Source organism: Vulpes lagopus, chromosome 15 (assembly GCF_018345385.1).
Source record: "Vulpes lagopus strain Blue_001 chromosome 15, ASM1834538v1, whole genome shotgun sequence".
NCBI classification, from domain to species: Eukaryota; Metazoa; Chordata; class Mammalia; order Carnivora; family Canidae; genus Vulpes; species Vulpes lagopus.
The window spans coordinates 33447024-33466136 of NC_054838.1; the positions used below are offsets into that span (position 1 = coordinate 33447024).

General features: G+C 42.2%; 1 protein-coding gene across 2 annotated transcripts in view; it reads right to left on the reverse strand.

Moving 5' to 3' along the window:
* LOC121476278 (prolylcarboxypeptidase) overlaps positions 1–14070 on the reverse strand; it is a 64122-nt gene extending 50052 nt beyond the window's left edge. The window contains exon 1 of one of the 2 annotated variants that reach the window (XM_041730094.1): positions 12845–14070. In XM_041730094.1, coding sequence (XP_041586028.1) covers positions 12845–13417 — 573 coding nt within the window. In that variant the 5' untranslated portion in view covers positions 13418–14070. Of the gene's footprint in view, positions 1–7283; positions 7300–12844 lie in introns of those variants that run through there. The other variant, XM_041730095.1, reaches the window with a different exon arrangement.
* Between the last annotated feature and the right edge of the window lie 5043 nt (positions 14071–19113).

A 19113-nucleotide genomic window follows, 5' to 3' on the forward strand; every position in this document is an offset into this window, starting at 1 on the left:
CAGCTCTGTGACCAGCTTCTGTTCTAATTGGGCAGTGTCTATGCCATAGTGGCAGTACTAAGCAAAATATTAAAAAAGCAAGTGTTAACAGCATTCAGAAAAGAGAGTAATCACCTCAACTTGGGCCAGTTACTCATTTAAACAACTGTGTGTGTGTGCAGGGGGTGCACCTGGGGGGCTGACAGTTAAGTGTCTACCTTCAGCTCAGGTCATGATCCCAGGGTCCTGGGACTGAGCCTCTCATGGGGCTCCCTGCTCAGCATTCTCTCCTCTCTCTGTGTGCATTCTCTTTCTCTCTCCCTCTCAAATAGATAAAAATCTTTTTAAAAAAATAAATAAACAACTGTTGAGGGCATATACTGTGGCTATACTTATAAGTGTAGTCCCAGCACTCAGGCTGCTCACTCCCTAATACAGAGACCAACATATAAACAAATCATTGCAATCCATAGTAGTAGTACAAAAGAAGTATTCATGAAGTGCAATGGAAGGCACAAGGGGGATATTAGTCAATACCCAGCCTGGGAAAAGAAACAAAGCAATCCCATAGTTTCACAGAAGTGATAGAAGACTAAGCTGTGACGGATGGACAGGGGCCCAGGCAGAGAAAGGAGGAAGACAAACCATTCCAAGCAGAGAGATACCAGTACTGTATGAGCCACATCCCAGCATAGTGTGCATAGAACAATGAAATGACCAATGTGTAATGCCTGGCACACAGTGTCAATAAGAAATAACAATAGATTCTATTCTAGCAGCTACTTCTCTGATTATGTTTTTTTTTAAGATTTTATTTATTTATTCATGAGATACACACAGAGAGAGAGAGAGAGAGAGAGAGGCAGAGACGCAGGCAGAGGGAGGAGCAGGCTCCATGCAGGGAGCCCGATGCGGGACTCGATCCTGGGTCTCCGGGACCATGCCCTGGACTGGAGGTGGCACTAAACCGCTGAGCCACCGGGCTGCCCTCTGCTTATGTTTTTAAAGACTGATCCTAAAATTCATTTGTTTTGTCCAAGCCTATGCTAGCTGAACAAGGGACAGGGTAACCAAAATATCCTAGAAGGCATGGAGTGAGGCAGTTTGGAATTTAAAAATGAAGCACCTGGAATTAACTATAGTTGTTTGCATATCTTAGATGTGTGTAAGCAAAGATGAGAAAGGGACGGTAAATTAATTGCAAGTGAGAGGAGCAAAAAAATAATGAAGACCTTACTACTTTTCCAATTAACAAAGAAGGGCTTCCTGGAGAGGAATATTTTTTAAAAGAAGAGAACAAGCAAGTGCTAAACAGACCAGATGCCTTGAAAATTCAAGAAGTATTTAAAGACTAAGTCTTCAGAGGAAGACCAACAGGAAAGAGTAAATGTATGTATATGCTCAGCTGGAATGTGAAATGGAGAAAGGTCACCTAGAGAACAGAGACTACAGATAAATAACTATAAATTCAAACTAATAAAAGAGTTTGGCAATGTTACAGAATTTACCTACAAAAAGCCCTTCTGGAGATCTTTTAAAACCATGATCTATATTTTTGGGCGAGTAACTTCCCTAGCATCTTGGCCAACATTCATTTTGCCATGTTACACTCAAATTTTTCAGAGATGAACCAAAGGGTGTGTAAGTAATAGCAATAGGCTTTTATATCTTGCCTAATGTTGGATATTTGCATTTAATGTTTTCAATAACACAGGATATGACATGCAGTGTCATTCTGTTAGTTCAGCTCCACATGTACAAAGCTTAGTACTGCAGCCTCCCAGATCCACTGATGAATGAGACCCAACATTGCTGTCCTTGAAGAGATCACAAAAAGGTAGTCAGCAAAAACTAATTCCCTTCTACTTTAAACTGTGGTTATTTTCTAGAAAACAGACTACATAAAAAGGCAAACAAAAAGTCTCATTTGGTCTGTAGTAGCCACACCAGTCATTGTCATTTAAAGCCAATTGTTTAAGAGAAAGGAAGCATCCTAGGCCAAGGAGAAGGGAGTCATCACCATTGCTTTCCAAAATTGTTGTATGAGCTGCTCCCTCAAAGGAAAAGGCCATCAGTACTCAGGAAGCGGCAGAGGTTTCCGACAGTTATAAACGATAGTGTCTGCAGCGTGACCCATGGTTCAAACTGCATAAAAATAAGAATTCACTGACAAATGATAACAAGTACTTCCTCACTTTCCTATCGCCTGAATCAGAGCCATTGTTTGGGTTGTAGTTCCTTGTTTAAATTAGGTTATTAAATCACAATGATGCTGGCCAAACATGCTAGTCATAAGCCATCAGGAAAACTTATCAAAAATACCAATGTACCAATGTGTCAAGCCTTAAATGCACACACACACACACACACACACACACTTTTTCATTAAGAAAATCTGACCACAAAAAAATAAAATAATAAAATAAAATAAAATCTGACCAGTACCAAGGGTATCTTTCAAAAACTTTGTTTTTTTCTCTCCTGAAAACCACAAATCAATGTACTATAATGTAGCAGAAAGAGAATCTGCAAACAGATCTGAGTTTAAGTGCCAATTCTGCCATCTATTATTTGAATTTTAACAAGTTACTTCATGTCTTTGGGCTTGTTTTCTTATATGCAAAATGAAAAAAAATAGTACCTATCTCAAAGAGGTCTTTTTTTTTTTTTTTAAGTAGGCTCCATGTCCCCAGCATGAAGCCTATTGCACAGCCTGAACTTACAACCCTTAGATGAAGACCTGAGCTGAGATAAAGAGTCAGATGTTTGTTTAATCAACTGAGCCACCCTGGGCATCCCTCAGAGAGGTCTTATGATGATTAAGGTGGATAATGCATGCAAGTGCCTAGCAAGAATATGAAAGAAGTGAGAGTTTGATGTATTACTCATACATTTTGTAAAGCATGTTTTTAAAAAAAAATTTTTTTTTAATTTTTATTTATTTATGATAGTCACAGAGAGAGAGAGAGAGAGGCAGAGACATAGGCAGAGGGAGAAGCAGGTTCCATGCACCAGGAGCCTGACGTGGGATTCGATCCCGGGTCTCCAGGATCGCGCCCTGGGCCAAAGGCAGGCGCTAAACCGCTGCGCCACCCAGGGATCCCTAAAAAAATTTTTAAAGCATGTTTTATTAGCATGCACCTCCCAAGTCTGAAACCACTGCCAAATAGCCAAATACATATACAAACATATACAATGGTATAGGTTTAATATTCATTAGGAAGAAATTGTCATATAACTTTTTTTAAAGATTTCATTCATTCATTCATTTAGAGTGCACAGGCACGCAAGTGCAGGTAGAGGGAGGGGCAGTGGGAGAGAGAGAAATTCAAGCAAACTCCACACTGAGCACAGAGTTCATCATGGGGCTTGATCCTGAGGATCATAACTTGAGCCTAAATCAAGAGTCAGATGCTTAACTAACCATCCAGGCACCCCAGTGGCATTTATAAAACTGTAGCAAAAAAAACAAAACAAAACAAAAAACCCCAAAACCCAAAAAACAAAAAACCGTTAGCAATTTGTTCCAACTTTTCGCTTACAACAAATGACCCTGCAAAGCAAAACTTAAAAAAAAAAAAAAAATGCAGTCATCATGGAACTGAAAACAGCAACAAGGCACTGAGTTGGTAACAGTGAGAGCCTCTCACACCAAGTATCATGTGGCCTTGAATGTGATATGTTTTTGCTTTTGACTTTCTATCTAGTGCTGTGACAGTGTAATATATCTTTAGTACACATTCATCACTATATGAATTATGTGTAAGGTATATACCACAGAAATAAAACATGACTGAATATCTTATTTCTAAAGACTTTTTTTTTTTTTTAAGATTTTATTTATTTATTCGACAGAGAGAGAGGCAGAGACACAGGTAGAGGGAAAAGTAGGCTCCATGCCAGAAGCCCGACACGGACTCAATCCCAGGTCTCCAGGATCATGCCCTGGGCTGAAGGCGGCGCTTAAACCACTACCCATCTAAAGAATTTTAAAATAACCTGTGACATCACTTTCATCATCTAATATGCTGAAGATTGTAAATCCACATCTCAAAGGACTACTTATTTCATCTTAGAGGTGTCAGAATAATATAATTACAATCATGGTTCAAATAGCCAGGTTTCTCATAAAAGAAGTTACAGAGATTAGCTTAAATTTCCAACCTAATTTCCTTTAAAATGATAGCACTTCATTAAACAGAAGAATAATACTATCATTCTAAGCACATGTTTAAAGATGAGACCACTATTTAGGCTTTAATAGAAAACAAAATACCTAGGCATGGTTACCTGGTAGACTAATCAAGGTAGACTTTCAGAAGCAAAAGGCCTAAAGGTGACCTCTGTTCCCTTGAATTAGTAGACAAAAGAGGAAAATCCAAGTGGAATAGAAAACTATGAATATTTAGCAGTGACTAATCCATGCAGCATAGATAAGGAATACTTACATGAACCTTAATTAACTTATTGTAAGCCAAATTTTGTTTTCTGTTTTTTGGGGTTTTTTAAAAAGATTTTATTTATTTATTCATGAGAGATACAGAGAGAGAGGCAGAAGACACAGGCAGAAGGCTCATGCAGGGAGCCTGACGCGGGACTCCATCCCGGGTCTCCAGGATCACGCCCTGGGTGAAGGCGGCGCTAAACCTTGGAAAAGCTTAAAAAGGAGGATTCCCTGATGGAACTAGGATAAACTGTACTGAGCACCAAACTTAAGGGGACAATTTCTAAAGTAGTGACCTCATTCCTGCCCCACCAGTTTAGTCTCCTCCTTTATTTCTTGGAGAATACCTTTTGCGATCATCAGTGGAGGTCTCTTTATACACTCTACTCTATAAAAATATCTCAGAGTCTGTATCTTAGAAGGTTTAATAGTCCCCTTCTGCTGTTAACATGGCTCATTTATTTAAAGTACATTCATTTAAGTCTTTTTACAAACACAAAAGCCTAGTCAGAAGAAAGTTTTGTTTGTTAAAACTCCATTATGACTTTTTTTCTCTCCAAAATTATCCAGCCTTGCTAGAAAATTGAGATTCCTCTTGATTCAACTTTATTATTGTCTAATCTGGATATCCTTAATAAATGTGACTTCCACGCTATCCTGAATTTAGGCCATGAATTACACAATCTTCTGTCTATTCCAGAAATACAAGTAGTACAGAAGCAATATAGCTCAAGGGCTTTGATGTCAACAGAACTCAATTTAAATCCCAGCACTATCAATTATCAGTTATGAGATGTGGATATATCACTTTACCTCTAAGCCCTTTATTTCTCTATGAAAAAGATGTAGCTCCTCCATGCGGGGTGGAAGATACATCTATGAAAAGCACTTAGGCTGTACCTGTCACAAGGTCAATGCATTTACTCTGGTCAGCAGAGCAGTGTTTTGCCCCTTACCACTTTAACACCAAGTTATGTTCTTTTTTTTTTTTTTAATTTTTATTTTATTTTATTTATATATGATAGGCACACAGTGAGAGAGAGAGAGAGAGGCAGAGACATAGGCAGAGGGAGAAGCAGGCTCCATGCACTGGGAGCCCGACGTGGGATTCGATCCTGGGTCTCCAGGATCGCGCCCTGGGCCAAAGGCAGGCGCTAAACCGCTGCGCCACCCAGGGATCCCACCAAGTTATGTTCTTAAAGTCAATTAAAGATTCAGAGAAGAGGGATACCTGGGTGGCGCAGTGGTTTAGCACCTGCCTTCAGCCCAAGGCCTGATCCTGGAGTCCCGGGATCGAGTCCCGCATCGGGCTCCCTGCATAGAGCCTGCTTCTCCCTCTGCTATGTCTCTGCCTTTCCCTCTCTCTGTGTATCTCATGAATAAATAAATAAAATCTTAAAAAAAAAAAAAAAAAAAGAGAAGGACTACCTGCACCATGTGTGTGCCAATGGAACCAGTGACTATACTGACTTCACACTGCTGAGTGCTCACCTCTTGCCTTATAGAGTCTGATCCCCTGTCCCAGGCTTACTGACCTTTCAGTTCCTACAACATGACTGCTCTTTCCTACCTTAGGATACGCCCTCTACCTGGACAGAAATCTTGATCATCTCCCTCTCCTGTCTAACCTCTATTTAGCTTCCCAGTCTCTGCTTTGACACCACTGCTGCCTACAGGATTCTCTAATATCCAAGACTCAGGACTTCACTGAAGGTCCCACAACAAACTACTCCTTAAAGCACACTCCTAATTATTATCACTATGTTCCCACTAAACTGTAAACTTCATGAGGTCTGTCTTTGCTTTCCACTTATCCCCAGCTATTAACATAGCATATGGTACATGGATAGTTCAATAAATCTTTCCGGATGAACATACAACTGTGCTGCTTTACTCTATATTAGATATTTTATCTGCTATAAGACAATGATACGTCACTGAAGCCTATAACCAACTTGAAGAGCCGCTTAGAAAAAGCTCCTAAAGAAATCTGACTTGGATAAATCTGCCTTTACCTAACCCGTGTGGGGAATCCCCACAATGTGAGCAATAAGCAAGAGAACATCATAAGCTTGACAGACACGACAGCTGATCCTCTCCAGGTGCAGCACTGTGTGGCAACTTGGAACTGACACAAGTAACAGAAAGTAAGGATTTACAAATATACATAGTTAACTGGCTTCTTTTTGAAAATGAATCATAAAAAGTACTATCTTTACCTTAGTTCTCTAATATAGGCAGTACACAACTCCCACAGCAGTAGGCTTTAAGGGACATTTTTCCTAATGTCTTCATTCTTTAACCTCTCCCTGGCCCTCTCCCATACACAAAACAAAGAGCAAACTTTGCTGTACTCCCTTTCATGATTCTTTCTCTGTACGTATGTGGGGAGAAGGTTAGTAAAGACAACCCTGTAAGTTGTGACCTTTAAGTTACAGCTTCCAGATCATCAAAATAAGTGGGCCTGTTTTTATTTGCCTGGCATTCTATATTGTTTCCCAAAAGGATTTCGGACCATTGAGAATCAAGTTTCCCTCCCTCCCTATAACACATACACACACACACATCCCTTCCTTATCTCGATGTACAGGGAAGCAGGAAAAGGGAGGGGGGAAAAGATACAGATTCAACAAACATTTGTAAAAATGATACTCTAGTAAAACTATAAAATTATGTAATACTATGGGTAGTATGCTGTGGAGTATGAGTACTTACAAGATAGAGTCCCTGATTTAAAGAGAGTAAGAAAAAAAATTTTTTTAAAAATAGAGAGTAAGATAAGGATACAAAAGATTCTAACACAAGACTAGAATAAGACACATGCCGTGAAAGCAGTACAAAGAAAGATCTGATTGGGCACCTGAGTGGCTCACTGGTTGAGCATCTGCCTTCGGCTCAGGTCGTAATCCTGGGGTTCTGGAATTGAGTCCCACATCAGGTTCTCCATCCCATCAGGTTCTCTGCTGCTTCTCCCTCTGCTTATGTCTCTGCCTCTCTCTGTGTGTCTCTCATGAATAAATAAAAAAAAATCTTTAAAAAAGAAATAAAAAGAAGGAAAGAAAGATCTGACTGATCACACACTTTCCGGAAGATAAGAAATACCTCATGGAGGAGGTACTCAGTATCTGAGATGAGGCTTAAAAAAAGGATGGGATTGATAAAGGGGGGACGGGCACTGGGAGAGATATTTCAGACAAAAGAAACAATGTGGGCTAAAAGTATAGAAACAGGAAAAGAATGAGGATGTGTGGGGAATAGATTAGCACACTAGAAAGGTGGGTTGGGGTCACAGGGTAGAAAGCCCTGAATGCTACAGGATTTTGTTCTAAATAAAGCAAACAATTAGCTGCTGTACCTGGGTGGCTCAGCCAGTTAAGCATCTGACTCAGGAAAAAAAAAAAAAAGCATCTGATTCAGGTCATGAACTCAGGGTCCTAGGATCCACTTTCATCAGGCTCCCTGATCAGCCTTGGCTTGACCCTCCCTCTCCCTTTGCCCTTCCCCCCATTTGAGAGTGCACTTGCATGAGTACACTCTCTCAAATAAATAAATACAATCTTTTTTTTTTTAAAGATTATTTTATTTATGAGACACACACACAGAGAGAGAGAGAGAGGCAGAGACACAGGCAGAGGGAGAAGTAGGCTCCATGCAGGGAGCCCAATGCGGGACTCGACCCCGAGACTCCAGGATCATACCTTGGGCCGAAGGCAGGCGCTAAACTGCTGAGCCACCCGGGCTGCCCAAATAGATACAATCTTTAAAAAAAAAAAAAAAAAAAGTAAACAATTTGGAATCATTGTGGGCTCTGAGCAGAAGAGTGCTTGATGGAAGAAGAGGTGGTTAATGTACCCATGGGGACTACAGTAGAGGGCTAACCACAGGAAGCAAGGAGGACCTTCAAACTCATATAATCCACCTTTTACTGTCCCCTCACCCTATTCTTACTTCCTTCATTACTAGGCTTAAATTTCATGGTCAACAAATAAATACTCCCTTGCATATGTCCCTTAATCTCCATGTCTCTCTCACTTTCCTTTAGTGATTTGGCAAAAGGATAATCCTGGTTAAAAGAACCCTCCATCAACCTCTCACTCATGCCCAAGAAAGTAAATGTAGCTAAAGAAACATACAGCCTATGAAATGGTCTTACTAACATGCATGAGACCTCAAAGCTACCTGTGATCAGGACGTCTGGGTAGTTCAGTGGTTAAGCATCTGCCTTCAGCTCAGGGCGTGACCCCAGGGTTCCAGGATCAAGTCCCACATCGGGCTCCCTGCAAGGAGCCTGCTGCTCCTTCTGCCTATGTCTCTGCCTCTCTCTTGAATAAATAAAATCTTAAAAAAAGCTACCTATAACCAAATCATATTTCCCTAGTCCATTTATTTTCTTTCTCTGCTAGAGGAATATTTATGTTTTCTTTTCTCCTCACTATGTTCATCCCCTGTTGCTACCCTCTCCTTGGGTATGTCCTTTCAGTCATACTGGCCTCCTTGTGGTTGTTCCCACCAGGTACACATCTACCTTAGGGTTTTGTACTTGCTTTTCTCTATGTCTTAAATGCTCTTTCTCCAGTGCCTAGAAGAGTGCCCTGCAAATAGTGAGAACTTAACAAAAATAGAGTAAATGAATTTGGAAACACATCGTACATATTCTATGTATTTCATTTTATTCTCCCTCCTCTTATGCCTTATTCATTTTAACTTCTAGCCAATTTTTTCTATTCAAAAAATCTTTATCAACGTGGCTGGGCTACAGTGCCCAGATATTTGACCAAACATTCTGGATGTTTCTATGAAGGTGTTTTTTGGGATAAGATTCACATTTAAGTCAGTAGACTTTGAGTAAAGCAGCTTTAGCCTCCATAATGTGGGTCTCATCTAACCAGGTGAAGGACTGAATAGCAAAAAAGACTGACCTCTCCGGAACAAAAAGCAATAGTGCAAGCAGGCTCTCTTTGGACTCAAATTGCAACTCTTCTCTGGGTCTCTAGCCTGCCAGCCAACCCTATAGATTTTGAACTTACCAAGCCTCCATAATCAGATGAAATAATTCCTTAAAATAAATCAATCTCTGTGAAAAGAGGAATACATACACAGAAAGAAACATTCTATTGGGTCTGTTTCTCTAGAGAATTCTAACTAATAAAGATTATTTCCCTATTGACACTGAGGAAAATGAGAGCCTCAAAGGACCCATTCTCTTTTCCCACTACATCACACTGTAAAATGCCCTCCGAACTCACATTCTCCTCTGAGGGGCTAGGGTGGGAGGTGGAGGGTAATGAGAAAGAGAGAAACCTTGCAACCAAAAGTCCAAGGAGCCCCTTCAGCATTGACATTATACATGTATACATGTAAATACCTGGATGTGACCAAGTGATGTACTATTCTTTCTCTGGTCTCCTGATTCAGTTACTTTGGATAAAAGAAAACAAATATTCCTACTAAATCAATAACATTTGAAGACTTCGAAAGAAGAGGAAAAAGAATTAGTAAAGATGTAGAAAATGAAAAGAAAAATAAAAAATAAAACTTGTGGCAATTAAGTTTCTAGAAGATGCATTATCACAACTGCCATGCATTTGGATCAATCTGAAATTATGATACTATGGGGAGTGTGGTTTTAGGACAGAGTGGGGAAGAAACCAGCATTTGATCTATTAAGTTCCCACCATGTCCCAAGGCACTGTGTGTGTGCTTTCATTTGCCACCATATTTAATCCGTGGTAGACTTTGCTCTGTTTAGGCTTTTTTTGGATAGTCATTCATTCACTCCCTCAAAAAATATTTATTTTGTGCCTTATATTTTTATAGGCTCTTTTGGGTACTGGAGAGTGCTATCTAGCTAACAGGGACACATACAAAATAGTAAGTGTGCAGGGTGAAAAAAGACCAACTATGTTGCCCTAAAGTCAAGAAGGCTTCAGAGAAGAGGTGATATTTCAGCTGGATTATAGGTACGAGTTTAACTTGGAAAGAAGAGAGATAATATTCCAGATAGAATTTCTGACTCTGTAAAATTCAATTGAGTCTCTGTTCTAAGTTGCTAAAAGTACATGTGTGCATTGAGGAGTAAAGGGGAGGGAAATGGCCTTTATATCCAGACCATTCATGGAATTTATGTGCATATAAAGATAGCTGGGAATAGCTTGGTCAACTAGACAAATATAACTACAGATAAAGAAAATCATTACAAAGGTTGATAAAAATTCAACCTTGAATGAAAACTGAGCCTTACAATTATAATAATGATGTTTATTATTAAAAGGCATAAAAGCATTTCATGTCCTCTAACTAAAAAAAAAATTAAGGTTGAGTTTATACATGGTCCCAACTAAAAACCTATGGTCCAGAATTGGCAACTACGATAATCATTATTATGTAATAAATATATATGTGGAAGTTTTCTCAACAAAATGAAATAAAACCCAACTCGTTGATATAAGGAAAATTATTATTATAGCAATACACATATATGTGGAATCTGTGTCCTAAAATATAAACCAAGCCAAAGGGTGGCTGAGTAAGGTCAAACAAATCACCAAAAAGGAAAAAGAACTCTTAAATTATATTTCTAAATAGTTTAAGTGGTCAAGAAAGGGATGTATAATGAAGGAAGATAAATTAAGGGCTCACAGATCATTTGGTCTCTTCCACCCTTTTGTTCCCCTTTTTCTGCTGATAGTTCCCTTTTTCATAATTTCTCTCCTCCTTCTTCTTCTTTTGTGTGAGAAAGACAGAAAGACACAACCGACTGAGCCACCCAGGTGCCCTTCATCACTTCTAAGGAGAATTCTGAGATCCTCATTCCAAAAGTTCTCTTTCAATTTTATTTTACCAATAAGACTCTGCAAATAATCATATACAAAATCCCCAAATATGAAACAGACTAAAGCTCAGGCTCAAAGAGTTCAGAGAGAGAGGAGTTACTGAAGCACCCTAACTTGGCCTCCACTTTACCCTTCATCCACCAACCCTCTGAGACAGCTCCCCAAATAGCCTTAATCTTCCTTAGCGCAGTATGTAATATGCTGCTCCTTGTTCAATCCTCTCAATTTACAAATGAAAGTGTAGCTTAGTGAATTAATTTAATTAAGAAGTCTGAAAAAAAATCCCTGTTTAATTTCCTCTGCTGAAATAAAATGCTTTCTCTTCCTCATAAACTCTAATTTAAATTTCTGGGTTAAAAATAATTCCTTATAAGTTACAAATTCATTCAATCGGTCTATCTGGATTCAAAATTCAGGGCTAAATATTCTGCTGGGGGCATGTCATCTGTTTTCATTTAATCATCACCAAATCCCCAGATCAAGAAACTGCGTTTACTGTTTGTTTGTTTTTTAAGATTTTATTTACTTGAGAGAGACCATGCACTTGCAGGGTGGAGGGAGCACAAGCAGGTGAGAGGCAAAGGGAGAAGGAGAAGCAGACTCCTCGCTGAGCAGGGAGCCCTGCGCCATCCCAGGACCCACGGACCATGACTGAGCCAAAGGCAGAGGCTTAACTGACGCAGCCAATCAAGGGCCCCAAGAACAGGGTTCAGAGAAGTACTGTAACTTTCCTAAGTTCACAGAGCTAGCAGAGTGGAATGCTGTTCTATTCAACTCCAAAAGCCAAACCTCAGACTCTTGCATTCTTTCTAAGTCCAAACCTTTTCCTAATCTTTACCTATCTTTACACAGGTTCCCAGAAATACAAACTGTAAGAGATCTTGTCACTTCACACAGGCTTGTTCAGGCAGCCAAGCACAAAGCCATCAAGTCTACTTTAAACTTCTAAACTCAAGCTTCAGAACTGTAGGGATGCTAATCCCCACCCTCAAATCTTGACTTTCTTCTACAACTTTCTTTACAACCGTGGGCTACACGTATGTTCAGTCTTATGGAGAACAGGAATGGTTAAAAACCCTTAATCAAAGGGCGACAAAATCAACTTTGAGCTGAGCAAGAGATGACAGGCTGGTGTTTTGGGTTGAATACTACATATTACCTAATAGGATACTGGAAATGTGTATTTAAAGGCTGCTTTTGGACAAACGATGACTGTCACGACGAAGTAGGAGTCACAGTTGGCATCAAACAATTTTAATTTGACGGGAGGTGAGGAGAATTTGAATTAGAGCATCATCTTCTGGGAGCAGAAGCTGAAGTGACTGTCACAGCCAATTTTAGAAGAGAGTGTGGAAACCAGGATTGATATTAAATGACTGGTTAACGGGAAAAGAGATTTTAAACAGAACTGAAACTTGGTGCCACTGTCTAGAAACTGTGAGCCAAAGATCGGACAAGTCCTAGGCATTAGAGGTCTGAAATTCTGGGTGAGCTCCAGTGCCTAGGCTCGGGTCCACCAGGCAGGGACTGCGAAGCCCGAGTCCTCCCCGACGCCCGCCCCGCCCCGCCCCGCCCCGCCCCGCCTTACCTTCTGTAGGATGTAGTGAACCGAGTACTTCGCGTCAGTAAAATGGCGGGAGGTGGAACTGGTTGACCAGCGCAGGCTGCTGAGGGCCTTCACGGCCGGCGGTACAGGGATGGCGACCCCAGGCGTCAGGAGAGCCAGGAGCAGGAGCAGGACGGCGGGGCGCCCCATGGCTACGGCTCCGGCTGGCGGCTGCAGTGCGGGCGGGAGCGAGACCGGCAGAGACGCGGAGCTAGAGCCGAGCCCAGCCCGCAGCTCCGCCCGCCGCACAGAGGCTCCTCCCCGGAGCAACACCGCCCAAACCTGGGCGCCCACGCCGCACCGCCCCGGTCCCCGACGGCGCCGCAGCCTTTCACGTTCCTCTGGTGCAGTCCCCTCCTTCGAGTCCACCTTCATCGCGGCCCCAGTCCAAGTCCACCCTTTCCCACCGGACCGCCGGAATCCCATCCTGGGGCCAGAGCGCTCTCCAAGCCCAGCACCTCCTTTCCTGCCATGCCCGGCCGGCCTCAATTCCATTGCCACACCCCTTGCCCTCCGCAAACCCCATATAATAACAATAATAATAATAGCTGCCATGACAATTCCTTGAGCGTTCTCTACGTGTCCCTATATCGCCAGGCATAATGGCACACACTCCTCTAACTCAAGCCTCACAGCAATCCGTGTGTCGCGTGTGACTGCTACCCCCATTGACAGATGAGGAAGCCGAGGTCCCGAGGGGTGTAGGGCATTGCACTGGGTTACTCGGAGGCAGGGGAGCGCGGCTTCGCAGCCCGCTCGGTCCGGCCCTCGCGTCCCACCCCCATCGTGTCAGCCAACCAGCTCGTGCGGTGGTCTGTTCACGGATCACCCCGAACCTGCGCGCTGCCCACACAAGCCATCCCTTAGCTGGAGTCTCCCGGGCCCGGAGAGCCCCCGAGTCCCGCTAGGTCCGGGTCCCTTCGTCCAGGATACGCCCCCGTCCCCTGCCCCCGGCGGGTAGCCCGCTTCAGACCCCGCTTCCACCCCCGTCTTGCGTCTTCTCGGCGCCACCAACCTCCTCTGCCCAGCTCCCACTCCTCCTTCCAGGCACCCTGCCGAACCCCGATCTGAGGGGCGCTACCACCCCTCCCTGGGATCCCCACGCTGCCCCCAAAACCAACTTTATAGACTGCGCCACTGCGGCACCGGTCGGGGAAAAACATCCCCCAAAGCCTGTCTCTACCCACAGTTTGACGAAAATGGTCGTTCCCAGAAACTCACAGAACGCCGCGTTCAATCTCCACCCTCGGCGGCGCCTTCTTCTGATTGGCTGTGAGCAACCACTGCCCAAGCGTCACTTCCGGCGGAAAAGGACGCGGGAGTTTCGATTGGAAACTTGATTTGTCGCCGCGTCCCAGCGGTCGCCCCCGCAGAGCGTCGCCCGGACAAGCCTCGGTCGTGTGCCTCAGGTGAGGAGCTGTGGGCGCGCCAAGGGCGAGACTCCTAACGCGGCCCTGAGGGTCGTCATGGGTGAGACTTAGAGCGTCCCATGTTGTTTTCTCGGGAGTTAGTCTTTTTCTGTAGAAGGGTGGTCATGAGAGTAAAGAGGAAAAAAGGTCTGTCATTTAGAATTAGGCAGTGCTGTGGATACAGTTCAGCGAGCGTTTCCTCCACATTTGCCTACCCAGCGAGCTACATGAGGGTGAGCCTCTGGAACCGATAATACAAAGGAAAAGTACTATCCGGGTTTTGAGGTGCTCAGAGATGCGGCTTCAGCAGGCTTTGCTGAGTAATTGAGTGCTGAAAAGGGGTCTTTTCCATATTGCTTTGTGACCTAGAGGGAGGAGTGCTTTGTCAGTGTGCTCAAATCGGAAACTTGAAATTGTTCTACATTCCTTACCTATCTTATACTCAGCCAGTCATTATATCTCAAATCCACACAGTCCTCCACTTGTGGGCCACTTGGAACACCGTGACTTCTCCATAGCTCCACAGTCTCCAGCCTCCCAGCTGGCTCTTACTTCGTGTTACTTTCCAATCCAGTCTCCACATGGCCAGGCTATATGTTAAGTCGCAGATCTGGCCAGAGCACTCCCGGTTTAAAATCTTTACTTACCTCCTATTTGCCCTCAAGGTAAGCCTAACCTTCTTCACATATTTTACAGGGCCCTTCTTGCTAGCCTTTGCCTGCCTCTCCATATTTGGTTTGTACTGCTCTAACCCTAGGCTCCAGCCCTATGAAAAGTCTTTTTGAGTTCCTCAAATCCACCATCTCACCTCACCTCCAGACCTCTTCTAACCTGGCCAATTCATACTCATTCCTTAAGTTTCAGTTTTATTGTCTTTTAACTCAGGAAGCCTTTCTGCACCCTGCAAAATTGGGTCACAAAGTACCTAGTAGTTAGTGATAGCGGGTAGTTTGGATATTGTTTTTGACTTATTTATTTGAGAGAACGCACAAGGAGAGGGAGAAGCAGGCTCCTCGCTGAGCAAGGAGTCTGATGGGGGCTCCATCCCAGCACTCCAGATCATGACCCAAGTGGAAGGCATACACTTAACTGACTGAGCCACCAAGGCACCACTATCCTGCAGGTAGTTTTTTTTTTTTTTTTTTAAGATTTTATTTATTTATTCATGAGAGACAGAGGCAGAGGGAGAAGCAAGCTCCATGCAGGGAGCCCGACGCGGGACTTGATCCCCGATCTCCAGGATCATGCCATGGGCTGAAGGCGGCGCTAAACCACTGGGTCACCCAGGCAGCCCTATCCTGAAGATAGTTGTAAGTGCCTCCCTCTGCCAAGAATTACTAGGTACTGGGATTACAATAGTGAACAAGTTAGATTCCTCACCAAATGGAACTTAACTCTTATAGGTGGAGTTAAGAATAGAAGGGGAAACTGAGTTAAGCTCGTTTCAGATGGCCTCTCTCAAGTCTTGAAACACAAAATTTGACCAAGTAAATTTGAAGATCAGGTTAGCTTTATTAAATGATTCAGAAAACATCTTATCTAGCAAATAAAAGAGAGCTCCAAAGAGTCATACAAAATAGGTTTTTATAGGAAAGAAAGTAGGGCAAGGAAGTTATTAGCAAAAGAAAAGGATTGTTCTGGGCAAGGTCAGTCTTCCTCTGGGGGAAGGGCAAGGAATCTTATGCAGATTGCCTTTCTGAGATGGAGAGAGCTCTTGTTGGCACTGATCCAGAAAATTCCTTATTGACCAGTTAAGAGTATATTTCTGGGGGAAGTTGAAACTGCAGTTAGATTAGTAGTTAGCCCCAGTTTGGGGACTCTGCAAATGACTTCATTTGGGGCCTGTGGCTTTTTTTTCTAACACAAGAGTTGACTCTTAAAGCAAGGCCTAAAAGATGAGAATGATCCAGCCATGCAATAAAGAAAAGGAAGAACATTCCAGAATGAATAGATTGTACAAAGGCCCTAAGCCAGGGAAGAAGTTGTCATCTGAGTGCTCAAAAAACTAAGGAAAGCTCTGTGCTGCTGGAAGGTATTCAGAAAGGATAGGTGATGAGATGAGCCTTGAGAGATGGGCAGGGACCAGATCTTGCAGTTAGGCTAATGCGGCAGCAGAAGCAACAGGTGATGATGTTTGGATTACGTAGTAGCAGAACATATGTGGGAAAAGTGGACAGTGGTTCTTAGATTTGGAAATAGAAGACATACAGATGAGTATAATGTGAAACTTGAGGGAAAAAGAAATGAAAGATGATTCCTAAGTATCTGACCTGACTTAACTGGTTGGAGAATAGTGCTATTTGCTGACATGGAGAAAATTTCAAGAAAAGGATGTGCTGTCTGTTCGATTGAATGGGGGCCCCAAATCTGGGGCAGTGATTGAGTGAAAACCAGTGGCATGGGCAGTGAAAGGATTCACCCAAGGCAGCACAAAGGAGATAGTTTATTGAATACACCACAAGGGAGTGGTGGGCAGGACAGCAAAGGTGAGACTGTCTGACAGGAGAGCATGAGTAGGGCTGTATTTAAAGGGGAAGATAAAGAGGTATGGCAACTTAGGGAATTTTCCCTTTTTTGGTAACTGTGCCTGCTGTAAGTAGCCCATTGATCTGTTTAGGGCCTATGGATATTTTGAAGTAGGTCTCCTGTCTGTATTCAGGCAGGTGGTCACCGTAGGCCCTTTTGCCTTGCTCTACATTACATTGCTCAAGCCTGTTGTCTAAAAGCAGCCTCTACAAAGAAGTTTGAAAGGAAACTAAGAATTCAGGTTTTTTACCTATTAAAACTTGAGGTGTCTATGAAACATCAAAATAATGGCTGTCTATAACTATCTCCTCCATGTGGAAGTCTGGAGCTTGCAGATATTGTATGTACCTTAATGTCACTTCCTTAGTAGTTACACATTGTCTTAGCCAACAGTTTATAAATTTCTTGAACACAAGAGCCTGTATTTTCTATCTAATTCTGTCACCCTCCCTATCCCTAAAATAGTACTTCATCTATCATAAACTCAATGGACAAACTGTGTTGTATTCACCAAGAGTTTCCTGGGTGGTGTCTTGGGGGTTTTTTATTGTTAAGGATTTTTTTTTTTTTTTAATTCAAGTAGGCTCCACACCCAACATGGGGCTTGAACTCATGAGATGAAGAGTCGCATGCTCCGGATGCCCTGATGGCTCAGTGGTTAAGTGTCTGCCTTCAGCTCAGGGCCTTATCCTGGAGCCCCTGCATGGAGCCTGCTTCTCTCTCTGCCTCTCTCTTTCTGTGTCCATCATTAATAAATGGATAAAATCTTTAAAAAAAAAAAAAAAGTCACATGCTCTAAGCTAGCCAGCTACCTGTCTTGGATGGTATTTTAAAAGTATTTTTCACCAATATTTCTCCAAATAAAAGAGGTTTCGTTTTTTTGTTTAATTTTCTGTCTCCTGCTTTCTCATCTCTTTCTAGAATTTTCACATTATGTCAGTAAATCATTTCTCAAGGATTTGTTATGACTACTTTTAGAAAACTTAGACAAAGTATGCACCCTTGGGGGTAAACCATTAAGTAAACAGCTCAAAATATAATACAGCCTGTACAATATAAAACAGGAAATCTCAGAGTAGCAAGGTGACAGATTTTCTTGCATAGCAAGAACAGTTTTGGGAGGCTGCCCTAAGATTGGCCACTCTGACATAAAGATTGTTTTGAGTTAAAAGCAATCAAAACCCAGCAGATTCAGGAAAAGCTTTTCTGCAGCCCCACCCCCTGCCCGCCGACTGCCTAAAAAAGCATTTAGAAAGAAGACCTCATGCAAGAAGAGAGCTATCATCACAGATAACTATATTATGATAGATAGTAAAGTAAGGTAGACAGGAGACACCTAGCAAGGCCTTATGATCAAAATCCCCTCTTATTCCCATTGTTTTTGAATGGCCCCCGCAAACATTTGTTTACCAAACATTTGCTCTTTTTTATTTTTTCTGAGGATTGCATGCCTTCCTTTGGAAGTCCTGGACCCCTACCCACTTCTATTTAGTTTGGGATGACATATATATACCTTATTTTGTCTGAGTGTCTTTGGAATTTTCAAGTCTGTGGATTCCCTGTATGTATGCATGCTATTAAATTTGATTTTCTTGTTAATCTGTCTCATGTCAATTTGATTCTTGGTCCAGGTAAAAGGACTTTAAACAGAACAGGAATGTGTCCCCTAACAATGTTAAACATTTAAATTTTTCTGGATGGAATTATTCTAGATTTTCTAGTCTAGCCCAAAGGAGAAAAAAATTACGTCAGTGTGTGTGCATATAATAGGGGCATGTTTTTTTCATATTAAGGTGCCAACTAGGAAATTGGTAGTGAAGAGGGTAAGCCGAAACGACCCCAGATAGTAGACCAAAGATTTACAAAGTAATCTAAAAGACTGTAATGCTCTCAGGCTTTATAGTTTAACTATAACCGCATTAATCACAAATGTTGGTCACCATCAGACAGCCTAACTGGCTAGGCCAGTGATTTTCAAGTGTTGGCAACATAAACATTATCTGGGAACTTGTGAGACATGCAAATTCTCTGGCCCTCGTCCCAAATTTACTGAATCAGAACTCAGGTTAGGACCCAGAAGTCCATTTTATCAGGCCCTCCAGGTGATTTTGATAGACTCTAAAAGAGAACCACTGGGCTAGTATGAAAATGGGTGGTAATCAATGAGTTATTTATCTGAGCCCACCGACAAAACTATCTTTCGTGAAAAAAAAAAAACTATCTTTCATATGAAAAGGATGCACTAGCTATATTAGCCTGATTCCATTAAAATATTTGATTAACCTAATACCCCTTCTTCAAACAACTTTCTCTATA